The sequence below is a fragment of the Drosophila obscura genome, unplaced genomic scaffold (genome assembly GCF_018151105.1).
Source record: "Drosophila obscura isolate BZ-5 IFL unplaced genomic scaffold, ASM1815110v1 contig_151, whole genome shotgun sequence".
Taxonomy (NCBI): Eukaryota; Metazoa; Arthropoda; class Insecta; order Diptera; family Drosophilidae; genus Drosophila; species Drosophila obscura.
The window spans coordinates 134,014-149,423 of record NW_024542737.1 but is presented as its reverse complement, the minus strand read 5'-3'; the positions used below and the strand labels follow the sequence as shown (position 1 = coordinate 149,423).

Below are 15,410 nucleotides of genomic sequence, written 5' to 3'. Positions count from 1 at the left end.
AGTTGCTGGCCAGGCCCGAATCGGCGGGGCTTGTAAACACGGTCGAGTCGCAGCCATGGCAAATATTTGGCCACATGTTCGACACGTTTAGCGCAAAAGCAAAAAAAATGCAAACTAAAGCGGATCAGGGGCAGATTCCACAGCGAACAATTTTTCAGCTTGTCCGTCCGCTTGTTGGATGGCGCTCAAAATCCAATTTATAGAAGGCACAGCACAGCAGCGCATTTGATATGCGTGGATCTGCAAATTGCTGGATCCACGGATCCGATGATCCACGCTCACATGACACCGCCAACGCTGCTCTATCCATCAATCATTTGGCCAAGAAGCGCTTCAAGTGCAGCTGCTAAGCAGCGCTTAATGTTAATTGATCGAGCTTTTGTTTAATTAAAATTTCAGATTTGGGTCACACGATACTCAAACTTGGTCTTTGCTTTATATGCGGAAGTCCCAGTTCCCCTACTTCCAGTTCTATACGCGCCGATCTTGGCCACGGCCAAGATTACTCAGTCAACTATGTCGCATACGTATGCAAGGAATCTAAAGAGCTTCAACCCGATCTGCCGAATTTTTCTGCCACTTTAGCCGTGTGAAAACCGAAACTGAAACCGAACCCGAAATGAAAACGAAAGTCAATTTTTTGGGTACAGTGAAAACACTCTGAAGGCGGACTACCACCACAGCTGTAGGAGGAGGAGTGACTGCTAAGCGTATGTTAAATTATATCAGAGTCCCAATCTAGTTATCCTTTCGCTGAGCGCAGCTCTCATACAGTGGGAGTTTTCTACTCTGTTTTCTGAGATGGATATCTTTCAGACGTACACAAAATCAATAACTTTAGTAGATTAATTTTATACATATTTATGCTGGCAAAGTGCCTCATTCATATTGCTTTCTATGGAGTATTCACTGTGATTTAATTTTCCATTCGCACACACGCCCCTAAGGAAGACAGTTGACAGTGGTTTTGTGCCTTTCTTTTGTTGTTTTTTTTCAGTATTTTTTATGAATTCCAACTGTTACTGTTATGTAGGCTGGCAGCAGCAGCAGCATCATCTTCATCATCATCATCGGCAGCAGCAGCAGGTTGTCACCGGTTTACCGGTGGTACCGCAGCAACATCATACGCAATCGATCGGGTCTGGTCTCTGCTTTTCGTATACGTATCTTCTTCAGCGTGTATTTCGGGGTATCTGGCTCTGACTGGCCGAGTCTGAATGTCTGGGTCTGGGTCTTGGTCTGGCGCTGTCGCTCTTCGAACTCTTTTGCGGCCAAAATATTTCGATTATCTTTGAATGTTTGGGTTCAGTTCAAGATCGCGCCTCGAACGGTTCAGTTTACCCTGGCTCCGCTCCGCTCAGTAGCCGGCTCCTTAAGCCCCATTTCGAGTAAAGGATATTATCCCGACCGACCGACAGGATAATGCTTTAGCCTGACTTCAGTTCTGTGTTTTGTGAAGTTAAATACTAAAATTATTTCTGTGCTATCAAATAAACGAAAAGATCCGATAGCTGTGCCAAATTACGAAAAATAAATAAAAGCTTGTCCATTTGGAATAGTTTGCTCGGAAATAAATAAGGTAAAACTGTGACTCCCTGCAGAGTACCCTGAATAATCGTCTAGCGAATGGCGATTAATAAAACAAATTCCCATGCTGACACCCCCACAATCATACGAGCAGACACTGAATCATCTGCTTAAGTGGCCGCGATCTAGAAGATATTTAGAAACAACAAATTTTTATTTTTATGGAGATACTTATTTGAAGATTTGACCGCTAAAATATTGCAAAGAAAATATGAATAATTTTGGTAATTAGTTGTGGGATTTGGGATGAGTAATATGGGAAGTATTCTGGGAATGGTTACCAACATGAAATAGTACAAAAAAACAATGCTCATTTCAAAGTCACTTAGATCAATGGGAACATTGATCCTTAGATCCTACAATTGTAGAATCGTTAACAAAGTTAATAGGAAAGGAGTATTAATACAGAAAACTAAGAAGATTGAAAGTCTTTACATTTAACATTCACTTTTGAGAACATTTTCCCAAAATAGTTTAAACTTTTTGAGATTCTTCGATGTAGGAATACTTAATGATTGTTTTGTAAATCCGCCAATGAGATATGTTTACAAAACCAATAACCAAAGCTCTCCAATCGATATATATAAGCGGATACAGAATGAGGGTTCGCGGATCTCCCCAGAACGCTGAGCACTCTTTGAAGTGGCTCACTCTCAGCTCGTGTTACGCACTCCGTTTGCGTCATCTGACCATAAGTAGAACCCAGACTCAGGCCGAATTCCATAGATGCGGGCACTTCAGATGACTGAGTGGTAGAGCTAACGCTGACGAGCTCCAGCATATCCTTCTACCCATCGCCATCCCAGCCATCAATTCAGCTGGATGACACTCGAGAGTCAGGGGCTTGTCGGCGCCAAAGAGCCAGCGATTTGCTATAATTAAATACCCGACTAGGGGTAACCCGTTCTCGTGATATCTGGCTAAGATTTATGGTTCGGCTGAACAAAACGTGCTGCCAATTAATTTGCAGCAAAAGCAAACTCAGCTGGAGATCATAATACAATATAATGATCCACGCATTTAAATTACAGCGAAAATGTGTATTTCAGCTCATTGAAAATGCCATTGATGGGTTTATGTTTATGCTTATCCATTCTCTTTTGTTTGTGGGTTTCGATTTTCAATGCAAAGTCTGTTATCTGAAATTTTCCTTCCCCACTCCAATGTGTGGCTTCTTGTTCGGGCTCCCATCATCTTATGCTCATCATTTGTCTGGCATTTTAATTTTTTCTTTGATGGATCATTGAAAACAATGAGAAGTAAAACATTTTCTGACGATGCTTCCTCGTTGTCTGTGGTTGTCTGTTGTTTTGGTCTACGGTCTTCAGTTTTCGGCTATGATTTTCAGTTTTGCGTTGCTCTTGATAATGACCCTGAAGCTGTCGAATTGTAAATGGTTTTTTTTTTGTAACTTGAAAGTGGAAGTGGAAGCTCTGGGCTGTCCAAAGCTGAGTGTAGCACTTGGCCAAGTCCCTATCTCTGTGCCCTCCCCCAGTTGCAGTCGATATTTGCATATTGAGGAGCCACCGAGTGAAGCACTTTTGCCAGCGCTTCTTCTGGCTTCTGTCCGTGGATCATTAAAATTCAATTAGATGTCGCTTAGATAGTCATTATGAAATCGTATTTAGAACTGGAAAGCTTACAGTTTGTTGACTCGCGGGAAGGTCGTTGACTGTCCACCGGAGCACTGCAATTAACCAAGCCATAATTATGGTTTTCTAATTGTTACATCATCCATCTTATGTAAACACAAAATCGTTTGATTGAGTTATCATTTCAAATTGGTGGACAATTAAGTGGCGATTCGTTTGTCAGCCGAACAATGGTCCAACTTTGGTTCGCTCTCTAAAACTTGAAGGGTTTTTTTGGTCTTTGGTTTTCGCTTGCTTTGATTGCCTTCGATCTGCTTCTGCACTACATACTCGTACATACTATATATAGCACAGCGAATTCAATCATTGAGTGAATGATGTCTGGCCAAGTGTTTTGATGCTTCCTTTCTTACACAACAATGCATTGAGATAATTTAGGGTAATATTTCAGTTCAATTGAAGCTGTTCGTTTGGCAAGTTCGTTGCCCGAGTCTTTCGTTTGAGCAGGCTTCAATTTGCATGAACAGCAATGGTCAAGATAATAGTGCTGCCACCTACTTAAAGACACTCTTAGCCGCATGTTTAAGATATTCATATCTCTGTATAAATTTATATAGAATTTCCCTACTGCAAATGTATGTATCTGTAGCATGTGCTGTCAGCACATTTCATTGGGAAAATATAATGGCATCAAATGACCTCAGCGGCTGTCGGCAGCTGATGCTCGTCCCGCTGCAAAACCCATCGAGAATTGATTGCTCAAGTGCCTAACTGGAAGCGGTTCGAATATATTTGGTGCTCAGATTTGATTAGCGTTTGGTAATTCGAAATTAGTCACATTCTAATGGGGCCCGAGTGTGATTAATAATGTCTGCTCATCCAGGTGATTGATGGAGCCGCTGGATTACCAGTGAAAAGACCAACACTCGCACCCAATCTGAACTCCAAATCGATCACATGAATGATGATGAATATTATCTTGAGTGGCAGAGCACTGAGATCGAAAGTGATTCCAAATCGATCATAAATATTCAAGATATTCCGAGAGGCACAACATCTAGAGCAAAAACGGAAATCTCGGCAGCTATTTCAGGGTCAGATCTGAGTTCTCGCTTCCTTTTATTGTTTTATTTATCGGGCTTAGCTGTCATTTGGTGCCGAATTCGAACCGTTGATGGACCCACGCAACAGTGCCACACAAAAGTCGCTGCCCGGCTGGAAAAGGCATTGGTTTGGGTCTCGATTCGCTCGGTTTGGTTACGTGAGAGAGCGGACACGCCTCGACCCAATCCGTATGCTAATTAGTCGGCTCGTGGTGGTCGTCACTTACGTGGCTCCGCTGCCCATTGGCCCGCTCTCATTCGTATGCAAATTTGACAAACATTTTAATCAATGAGTTTGCCCCTATTCATGGTTTATCAATCAGCCTAATGAATAACGTTTAGGGTGTTGCAAGCGCCTGCTAATCCATGCTTCACTTTCAGCATGCAGAGCTTCGCTCGGTGGACGGGGCTTCTCCTCCTGCTGCTGGCCGCCGCCCAGGGCCAGGGCCAGAGCCAGACCCACAGCAGCGGAGAGCACTTCGAGGACGCCGACACGACGTCCAGCGAGTACACGGACCAGCAGTTTGATCTGCGGCACACGATACCCGGCGAACCCGGCCTGGACTACCCCATCCTCAGTGCCCCGCCCAAGACGAGCTTCGTGTGCAAGGGTCGCCATGAAGGTGAGTGGCATCTCTGGCCCTCTCTCTCTCTAGGCCTCCGTTTAAATGCGATCCCATTCCTTTGCAGGCTACTATGCTGACGTGGAGAGCCGCTGCCAGGCGTTCCGCATCTGCGCCCACACAGCGAGATCCCCCCAGGGCTTCGGCTTCCTCTGTCCCAACGGAACCCTGTTCAGCCAGAAGAACTTCGTATGCGACTGGTACCGTAATGTGAACTGCGACGATTCGGAGCGGTACTACGAGATGAACGTGGAGAATAGCGTGGGCAGCACCCACGAGATGATGGAGCGCGTCCGCCACATGATGGAGTACCCCATGAAGACCATATCGAAGGCCCTGCAACAGTCACAGGCACATCCGCAGACTCATCCCCAGCAGCAGCAGCAGCAGCAACAGCACCAGAGCCTAAGCAAGGATCTGAGCAGCGCCAGTGGAGTACTCACCCAGCCGGAGCAGACCAAGGAACCACAAATTGCAGCAGCACGGGGCGAGGCTATTAAAAGTGAGCCTCTTAATGCAGCAGGGCTGGAGACCATCTCTCCCTCCGCCTCCACTGACGATGGCGACGGCGAGGGCATCTATGTGAACAGCCTCGGGGAGCTCTCCTCGGATCCGGGCATCCAGTTCGACCACACCAATGCCCACATTGTGGCCGAGTACCCGCGGGAGTATCACTACCAGAAGCAGAAGAACTTTGCGGAGCGGGTTAATTCTGGACTGGAGCTCTTGGCCGACACAGAGTCCACCTCGAGCGAGGTCCTGGCCCCTGACTACATGAAGCATATACGGAGCAACAAGGACGAGGCCACACAGGTGGATCTGGTGTCGAACATCAACAACCTGCTGGACGAGGTCTCCTCCGATGTGGATCCCTCCGTCTCCGGCTACCAGTCAATGGCTCCGACCAAGATCAAGCAGCCCTTTAGGTTCCTCAGTCGCGGATTCGCCATGCACGGAGATGGCTCCAAGGGTAGCTCCTCGGCCTACGTGTACAACAAACCCAAACAGACGCCGGGCACAGTGAGATTTACGGTAAGTGGCAACCACTTTGATCCGGCAACTATCTGGCAGCCTGTTCCTCTGTTTCTTCTATCTCTTACTATCTCTCTTTCTCTCTCTATCCATCTATCTATCTATCTATACATATTTCGCTACTCTATCAACTATCGCCTTCAACAATGCCTCACCCCACACATACCGCAAACCACACAACCACAACACACACACAAATTACACCCAAAAGCCCAATGAGATACCCACCGAAGATCTCAAATCCACTGAGCACAAACACAAGTTTGGCAAAAGCACCAGCACCAGCACCAGCCCAACCACAACGGAAGCGAGTCCGGCACTGCTGATAGCCCCGGAGGAGGAGGCAGAAGAAGTAGCAGTAGAGGCTGAGACCACCACATCGGCAGCAGAAACTACGCCCACTACTGTTGCTGTGCCACTCAACCTGCTGGAACCGCCACTTCTGGCTCCTGCTTTTGCCATCGAATCCCTCGGCCAGGCAGCCGCCCTGACCGCCAGCCTGCCCCTCAGTGATGACCTGGCCCAAGTCGAGGAAAGTCCCGAGGCTGCCGAGAAGACGAGCGTCCATCAGGAGGCCACCAAGCTGCTGCTGGCTGGAGTACAGCTGACTTCCCACGACGAGGAGACACAGGTCCTCAACACAAATGAGTTTGCAGAGAGCAGCCCCGCCCCCATCAGCACCTCAACAAGCACCACCAGCACCACTAGCACCACTCCCGTAATGCTCACCTCCACGGAAACGGTCACAGAGATCAGCAGCACCCAGGAGCGGATTCGAGGCTATCGGCGCTATGCTCAGAGCCGCGGTAATTCCTCTTTGAAACGCGCCAACGTTCGTCCGCTGCCGGTGGTGCGCAGTACGACTAGCACCACCACACAACGAACCACCACGCCCACCCGCAGCTACTTGGAACGCCTGGCAGCCAGCCGCTTGCGTTTGTCCCGCCTTTCGCTGGCCACCAGGAGCACAACCAAGGCCCCGACTACCACGGCCTCGGCTACCACAGAAGCAACCACCACCACCACCACCGCAGCTTCCTCCCTGTCGTATGTGCGGGGTGGGGCCGAGCAGGGGCCAAGCAAAAGGCTATCGGCACGCCACATTGATCGGGAAACGAAGGTCGAGACCGGAAAGGCCAGCTGGGAGAGCGTCCACAGCAATCTGCAGAGGTTCCAAGTGCAGCGCGGGAATCGCATCTACACGCCGGCAACACGATCAACAGGAAGCAGCAGCAGTAGCAGCACCACCACCAGTACCAGCGCCACATCCACATCGACGACGAGCAGCTTTCCCAGACCCACGGCAGCAGGATCGGTGAATCGCGGAAAGAATCGCTATTCGAACTTCAAGACGCAGGCTCCGGTCACGCGAACTCGGGGTCCAACCACCGCGCGAGTCTTCACCACACCCAGAACCACCTCTTCCCCTGCCCTGTCCACGCTGACACAGCAAATCTCCGCGCTGGCCTCCGGCTACGGTTACGCCCAGCCAACACTCAACCCACCGCAGACCCAAAAACACATCCCACACGCATACGCCACACAAACAGTCAGCGACATTGCACCACCCTCCTCCCAATCCATCACCTCAAGCCTCTCTCCCTCCTCTGGCTTCCTTTCCTTCGATAAGCTAACGCGCGCCATTGTTGACGAATCCGTCTTACAGAACTTCAAGAGTGCCCAGTCCAAGGGTTCAGCTTCGGCTCCGGCCCAGTCCCAGTCCCAGTCGTACCGTCCACTGGCCAAGACCAGCTCTGTTGGCAGCAGGACTAGCAGCGGCAGCAGCAGCAGCAGCAGAAACAGCATTGGGTACAACAAGCCCGCCACAGCACCAGGTGAGGAGTCCTCAATGTGAAAGTATGGGCTACAGTTTAATTCCCTCTTTTTCTTTCCGCTCCACAGCCATCTCCAGCCTGACCGTACCGCCACGCCCCCCGCAGCTGCCCACCCCACCCGGAATAGTGATTGTCCGCGCTGAGGGACAGCGCATTGCACCGAACTCCGCCAGCAACATCATCGCCTCTCTGGCAACCCAGGCGCCAGCCAAGGCCAGTCAGGGCAGCTCGTACGTATCGCTGAACGACTTCTTCAGTTCCAAGTTCGGGCAGGGCAACGAAAACAGTGTTGCAGGCGCCACAACGCTGCAACAACAGCAGCAGCAGCAGGCACAGGTACAGGTGCAAAGGCAGCCTGCACAGCAGCAACATCAGCAGGTGCAACAGCAGCATCATCATGTGCAAGTGCCACAGCAGGTACAGCGTCAGCAGCAACCTCAGCAGCAATTAAGCTACATAACGCAGCAGTACCAACAGCCCCACCAGCAAACCATTTACCAACCAAACATCTACCATCAGCAGCAGCCACATTCCTATCAGCAGCAGCAGCAACATCCCTTCCAGCAGCAGCAAAACAGCAACAGTTCCAGCAGCAATCGCGTCCGTCGATACAATCCAATCAGCAGCCCTACCTGACACCCAATATATTCGTGCCGTACCAACAGCAACAGCAGCAGCTGCCACAGTTCCCTCCCCTGGCCCCGCCGGCAGCAGTGACAGCCACTGGCTCAGTGCAGGGATCCTTCATAGGTGGACGCCATGTGGATCACCTGAATGTGCAGCTGCCTACGCTGTCCAATGGCTTGATTCCGGGACTACAGTTGGCCCAGAAGCGCAGTGACGTGTCGGCCCAACAGCTGCAGTTGACGAACACCGCCGGCAGGCATCCATCCAGATCGGGATCGGGCAAGAGCAGGGAGCGGTCCTTCTATTCCGGCCGCACCTCCTACCAGGTGCCCCAGAGCAGTGTGGGTCGGCTGCCCAACGACATAACGCAGCAGCTGCGCGGACGCCTGCGACGCTACTGAAGGAGATTCCGGGGATGTGGAGATCCCCACTAGCTCTACGTCTTAGCATAGCTAAATTAATGAACTATTTATGCCTAAGCTAAGTTAACGACTTAATCTAGAGATCATTTGTTCACTTCCATATTCTATCTATCCTATACGTCTACGTGTCGTATGCGGCTGTATATTTTTGCATATTTATTGAGAAATAAAACGAAAAATCCATGAAAATTAAAGATTAAATGCGGGGGGAACTATTCAGTTTTGGAGAATCCAATTTCAGTGCATCTCGTATCTACAGTTAATGATTTTCGTTGCTTGTGAGATTAAGTTTTTATTGTTTATACGTTTAGAATTAAAAGTTATCATCAATATACGTACAGTTCTTAGCATGTATGAATACAATACAAGGTTCTATTTATACGATTAACTTACCATTAATATAATTATAATTATTAATATTATTTATACTTTAGAATTATATTGTTTTACAATTGTTTTCCATTTTGAATAGGGCTTCGAATGTTCTCTCATTTCTATTTAAACCCTACACTACATTGCTGCCCACCTCAACACTCCAGTGAAATGAATGAATGCTGTGAAAATTGCATATATACTCGTCGGTAAGTATGTATGTATGTATCCATTTTCTGCGCTATCGTATGGCAGGGAGGACAGGACATTCAACTGAATTAAATAATCAATTGGCATACGTGATGATGTGGGAGGGACATTAAATTAATTTAAACTAAAAGGTACTAATGTAAGGGGGGACACAGTGCTGGCGCGTCTGTGGACTTCGAAAGAATAATTTAAGTATAGACAACTAAGGACTTGCGAAAGGAATCTAACTAGAGCATAGAGACGCATTGATTGATATCATCTGTGCTGTGCGTCAAAGCTTGTCAAATGTACAGCGGATTTGTACAAAACACTTCTAATGCGATTACGAAACGCCCCCGGACCGGGAAACTTATTTACAAAGCCTATGTGAAGGCTGCGGTAGACAGGGCAGCGGATTCGGGGTAAGCCAGAGGCAGAGGCTGCGCTCAACGCTTGGCGATCAGGAGGCAGTCCCGGACGCGAACTCGTACTCAGGGAAGCGAATTGACATCGAACCTGGGTGGTGGGGCAACTGCTGGCGGAGCTGCTGCCACAGGCTCAGCTTTGAAGACCTCCAGCGGCTGTGGCTGTGGCTGTGACTGCGTCTGTGACTCTGACTGCCCATGCATCTGGCAGAAGACCTTGCGATCCTGCTCGTCCAGAGTCCAGTTGGAGGAGCGCGCACAGGGCACATGGGCAGTCGCCTTGCAGCACCGCTGGAAGCAGCACACACTGGCCCCCGTCTGGGAGCAGACGACGCAATGGTATCGCGTGCTGTCCCACACAGCGGCATCCAGTCCGTTCACATGGGCGCCGATCAGCTGGATGTCGTTGGTCCACACTGCGCAATCCTCGTGCAGCCAGACCTCGTACCCGTGCTCGGAGGTCTTGCACATGCCCCGAAATGTCTCGACGAACTTGGTCTCATGGGTGCAGTCGAGCGGATCCTGCGAGGACTGCGACTCGTTAAGATCATCGCTGCAGGAGTAGACGCTGTCGTGGGTGTGCTTGCGCTTCCGCTTGTGCTGCAAGAGATTGGAAATTAGAAATTCAAATGGTCAGAAGTGCCGCATTACTGCTTACCATGCTGATCTTTGGTCCCTGCATGATGTGTGCCAGCGTGGCTGGCACCGCGGGCAGGTTACGTCGGTGCTGAACCATATCCTCCCGCCTGCGCTTGCTTACGAAGACGCCATCGAAGTCCTGGCTCCCGGGCGCCTGCAGAGCTGCTCGGTACTCGTCACAGTCGTTGGACACTAGGTAGGGTCCGAAGAGGTCGCCCAGGCCCATCTTGTGCGGTCCGCGCTTGCAGAACACACAGATCCAGGTTGAGTCGGTGGTGTCCGCATCGTAGCGGTTGCTCAGTGTGGAGCTGTGCATTCCGCGCAGACTCTTTCTCTCGTGGGGCGCCTTCTTGGCCTTGGTCTGCTTCTCGTTGACGTCCTCGGCGCTGTGTGTGTTCTTGATGCTCACGCTGCCGTCTGGTTTGATCAGTATGAAGGGCGACTTGAACCGTAGATCAACACCTCCACCTCCATTCGTTGGCGCCTGAGTGCTGTCCTCGTCGGTGGTCGGCGGCTTGCGACCGCCGGCGCTTGACTTTTTTCCGTTCGGCTTGGCCTTGCTCTTCACCGCTGCCCCCTTCTTGCCCTTTCCCCCCGCGTTCTTCTTCTTGGTCGCTGTGGCCTTGGGGATCGCTGCTTTGGCGGCAGCCACCTCGTTTTGCTGGCGTACTGCCAACGCCGCGGCTGCTGCTGCTGAGGTACTGGGCTTGTTATCATCCTCGCTGTCGAGCTCTGGCTCGGGTGCTGCCCGCTTTCTGCCACGGCCACCGGCTTTTTTGGCCTTGCCTGTAGGCTCATCGATCATGAAACGCAGCAGGGAAGCATCCATGCCCATAGAGAGCCTTCGTGGTGGCAGCCGGCGGGAGGTCGTGCCCTTGGGAGGGGTTAGGATGCTAGGAGACTTGATGTCCTCGGTGCCAGTCAAAGGCGTTGATGTGGAGCGAGTTTCTGGCGTGGGGCTGTGCACGGGACTGGGAATGGTGGACTTCTTCGCTGCCTTAGTGGCTACGGGTCGCACCTCGGGGATGAGGAGTGGAAGATTTGCTGCAGGTGAATCCGACACTGGTGTCCTCGTTGCCGCAGGCTTATCCTCAACTTGGGCACTGTCCAGAGCCAGCTGAGTACTCAAATCGTGCGCCACTGCGTCTTCGTCTGGATGGGCAGGCTTCTCCGGTGGGCCATTCTGTTCGGGCTCCTCTTCGATGCCAGCAAACATCTCCTCCAGCTTATCCTCTACCTCTCCAAACGTACAGTGCTCAGAGTTGGCCGCAGTTGGTGTTTCCTTAGCTGGTGGAGTGGCTGTGCCGGCTGTATCGGGACCTTCCAGGGGCAAGGGAATAACTGGTGCCAGTTGAGGTGATTCTGGCTCCTTGGTGGCACCTCCCACTGGCTCCTCTTCTTCATCGCACTCGTGCACACTCACCGCCGGCCTGGCATCAATGTTTCCCTGCTCCACGAGAGCTGGCGACGCGGGCGTGTCGGTAGTGGCATTGGTTTCATCGTTCTCCGGCTTCTCTGGCCTACGTACATCGTTGCTAGGCATGCTAGTAGCATGACTACTATGGCTGCTGTGCGTGTTGCCGCTGGAGCTGCTCGAACTGCTGCTGCTGCTGTTGCTCTGGGGACTCGGTGGTGGCATGGTCGGGGGAGTGTGCTTTATCGGCGGTTCATCCTCGTGGTGGATGCGCTGCTGCTCCGTAAGGTTTCTTTGGAGCAGGGCCTGCCGCTGCTTCTTCGTCTTGGGATTTTCATCGTTGTAGAGCGTGGAGCTGTTGCTGTTCTCCGTGGGTGATGGCGAGGATCCCCGTCCGTTCTCCTGCTTCGTCTGCTTGTCATTCTGAGACTCGGACTGCAGGCCAAAGGGTTGAAAGTCGGAGCCTGCGATTTTGGGCGACTGCTTTGGACTGCAGGTGTTGCTGTGATTACTGGGCGTGTTTCCAGGCTGCTGTTGCTTGGCGGTGGCGCCTCCTCCTCCTCCCTCGGGCGCATTTTCATTGGGTGTGACCCGCATGACGAGGCTGGACTTCCGCTTGCGCCTTTTGCGGCTGTTACTGCTGTTGCTATTCGACTCCAGCGACTCCTCGTTGGATGTGGTCAGGTAGGGTGATTCGGGTGCATCTGTTACTGCTGGTTTATCCACCTCTACCGCCGGAGCGGGTGGCAACGAAGGCGCCGCATTCCGATAGGATAGATCCGTGATAACTGTTTGATTCTCCGTCTCCGACTGCGTCTTCTGCTTGGCCATCGACTCTAGATTCGTCAGTTGCGAGCTGCGGGAATGATGTGTCGTCTGTTGCGGCGTTGATGGCGCCTGCTGCAGCTGCTGCTGGGCTGTGCTCTGCTGTTGGGCGTGGAACTGAGAGCTAACTAAATGGGGCGGTGGCGGATGCAGAGGAGAAGCGGCCGAAACACTCTGACTGCCCACATGCTGATTATGATAGTGCAAGTGTTGCGGCTGCGGCTGCTCTTGCTGCATGTGCTGGTAGCCCCCTCCCCCGTGGCTGCCACCTACTCCACTATTCAGCTGGTGGTGCAGATGCAGCTGATTGTAGTCCATTGTAGGAGAGTGCATCTGGTGCTGAGGCCCGGCCAGTGGCGACTGCGGAGTTGGCGGGGTTTGGGGACCATTGTATTTTGGGGTTAAGTTATACGGCGGCAGCTGCTGCTGCTGTTGCTGATGATAGTTGCGCAAGGGTGAGGCTATACAGGAGTAGAAATAGTTTAGCTGGCATTTGAATAAAAAAAAAAGTGAACTCACGTTTCTTATTCGCATGCTGCTGGGATTGCTGCTGCTGATGTTGGAGATTGTGCGGCGACAGTTTGTCCTTCTGCATGCTCTTCGAAGATAGCACTTCCTGCTCGAAGCTGCGCTTTAGCTGCGACAATTTAAAGTTCTCGTCGCGATTTTGCATATAGTGCGGGCTGGGGACATTGTTGTTGCTGCCGGTATGGTTACTGCTGCTGCTGCTGGTATGGTTGCTGCTGCTGCTGCCGGTTGGTAGGTTAGCTGTGGATGGCGGCCGTGGTAGCAGAGATTCACAATCGCTACCATTGGAGAGGATTAAGGAAGATGCTGCATTCTGGTTGCTCGACTGCAGCATGGCATGGGCCGCTGCCATAGCGGCGAGGTGTCCTTGCTGCTGTTGCAGCTGTGCGCTAGTTGGCGTTGCATTTGTCGCTAGGTTTTGGCTGCTTGAAATGGAAGAAACAGATGGAGATTAGCTGGGCTTTGGGGCTAAGATGATTGGCAATGGCTCTTACATCGTTGGATAGTTCGGGGCATGCATGAGGGATTGCTGCTGCTGCGGCTGCTGCTGGGATTGTTGTGGCTGCTTGGCCAGCGGCTGGGCCGCGCTGCGGGCGGACTGCAACGAGAGGTCCATGGAGTCGAATGGCAAGGTTCCAGAGTATGGCGGCGCCAGCAAGGGATTCATTTGATGATGGTGATCCAGCTGCGGAGAGTGAGAGTGTGTGAGGACAGTGAACACTATTTGGGCCTTTCGCAGGGACTATCACAAGATATACAAGATATGCAAGGTGGCAGCAGGCGACACACACACACACAAGAAAGCAAATAATGATTACAACAGATGATATACTGCTAAGGAAGGAATCTATTCTAATGGCTAGGCGGGAGATTTGAGCATGCGTCTAGTTTTCTGATTCTGCTTTCGGTTTCCTAATTACGTTTTTATGATTGGCCGACATAAAATTGTAAAGCGCATCTGGCGGCGGCGGTGGCTGGGCGGACACGGAGGCATGCCAGGCCAGGGGCGAGCGCACCATGGGCCGCTCGTTCGACATATGCGCGAGTTGCGGCTGCCGTGGAATGTACGATGGTATCTGGAGATTGAGATTTTTCAGTCAGCAGGGTTGCGACTTCCAGATGGCCGTGTGGCATCGTTACTACTTACTTGCAGCGGGTTCCATGATGGGTTCTGGGCGGCCTGGCTGAGGTGGCCGTGCGGGTGATTGTTGTTGGCCATTGTGCTATTGCTCTCTATCACTGAAGTTGTCCGTTCGGCTAACTTGTCTCACGGGAGGGAAGACCTGAGATCATGGACAGTACCTGTACCTATCTAGCAGTCCAGCCTTCGGGGCGGAATGTGCCTGATAACTGATAACTTCGCGTCGCAAGGGAGGGGGATGCACAGCCTTCTCTACATAAGCATACGGCATGGGATGTCCTGTCACATTGCCTATGCAGCCGCCAGGCGAACCGTAGCTGTTCAAGTCGAGCCAAATTAGCCGATAATAGTTATTAGTGCAGGGCGCTGCTGGTGCCAGTTTTCTTAGCCTATAAACAATTCTGCACGCACTTTTTTCACACCACCCACCCACTGGCGAAAGGTTTTCGGCGAGCGAGGCGGCAGGCGCTCTCGTAGTCCTTGCGCGATAACAGGGGCACAAACAAGGCAGCCGATAAAGTTATCGACAGATGACAGCGTTGTTTTGCACGCTACGCCAAAAACACGCGGTGTTTGTAACAGATGAATGTTCTCAATTGGCTTGGGCTCAGAAATGCCATTTTCAGTTCTATTTGGCGATTGGGGTTTGTCGGTTAGCACAATGATTGAATGCGGCGGCACAGTTAGTGGCTTTGCTGGTGATATGATATGCTGTATGGAATACCTCAATTCTCAATTGCAGCGCATTGCAACTTCGTTGTGGCGGTTTGCGAATTTTTCTTGTTTTGGGTCGTGGACGGACCTATGGCAAAATCGCATTTCCGAACGCACTTTGCTCTCAACACATTGCGGTGGCAGTACGGCGAGTGCTGTGGCCTATTTTAGCAGAAGCTGCATTGATTTTCTTGTGTGTTTACGCGTATTTTCAATAACAATTTAAATTGTTAACAAAATGTAATTTATCTGCGCTACAGTGTGACCGAACTAACTTGTTCTGGTAGTTCGTTCGAGTTTGTCCCCTCTCTAGCTCACACACCTTGCATTTTTCTTACATAC

The 15,410-nt window shown here is 51.1% G+C and overlaps 2 protein-coding genes across 4 annotated transcripts; one reads left to right on the top strand and one right to left on the bottom strand.

The window, feature by feature from the left end:
• The first annotated feature begins 4,353 nt into the window (after nucleotides 1-4,353).
• LOC111080732 (serine-rich adhesin for platelets) lies at nucleotides 4,354-8,800 on the top strand. Its single transcript, XM_041591860.1, is given in 6 exon segments — nucleotides 4,354-4,440; nucleotides 4,722-4,905; nucleotides 4,973-5,937; nucleotides 6,149-7,772; nucleotides 7,840-8,357; nucleotides 8,360-8,800. Coding segments are annotated over 6 exon segments (3,819 nt in total).
• Nucleotides 8,801-9,104: 304 nt separating this feature from the next.
• Nucleotides 9,105-15,363, bottom strand: LOC111080727 (uncharacterized protein CG5098). Of its 3 annotated transcripts, none has more exons than XM_041591783.1 (6): nucleotides 14,361-15,363; nucleotides 14,134-14,289; nucleotides 13,708-13,898; nucleotides 13,205-13,638; nucleotides 10,466-13,146; nucleotides 9,105-10,407 (listed from the first exon to the last, which is right to left on the bottom strand). In XM_041591783.1, exons 1-6 carry the CDS (start codon nucleotides 14,430-14,432, stop codon nucleotides 9,874-9,876), a joined length of 4,068 nt encoding a protein of 1,355 aa, XP_041447717.1. In that variant the 5' UTR covers nucleotides 14,433-15,363; the 3' UTR covers nucleotides 9,105-9,873. The 3 variants fall into 3 exon arrangements, with proteins under 3 accessions (XP_041447717.1, XP_022232213.2, XP_041447718.1); XM_022376521.2 differs by having other exon boundaries at nucleotides 13,205-13,635; XM_041591784.1 differs by lacking the exon at nucleotides 14,134-14,289 and having other exon boundaries at nucleotides 9,106-10,407; nucleotides 15,079-15,362.
• Between the last annotated feature and the right edge of the window lie 47 nt (nucleotides 15,364-15,410).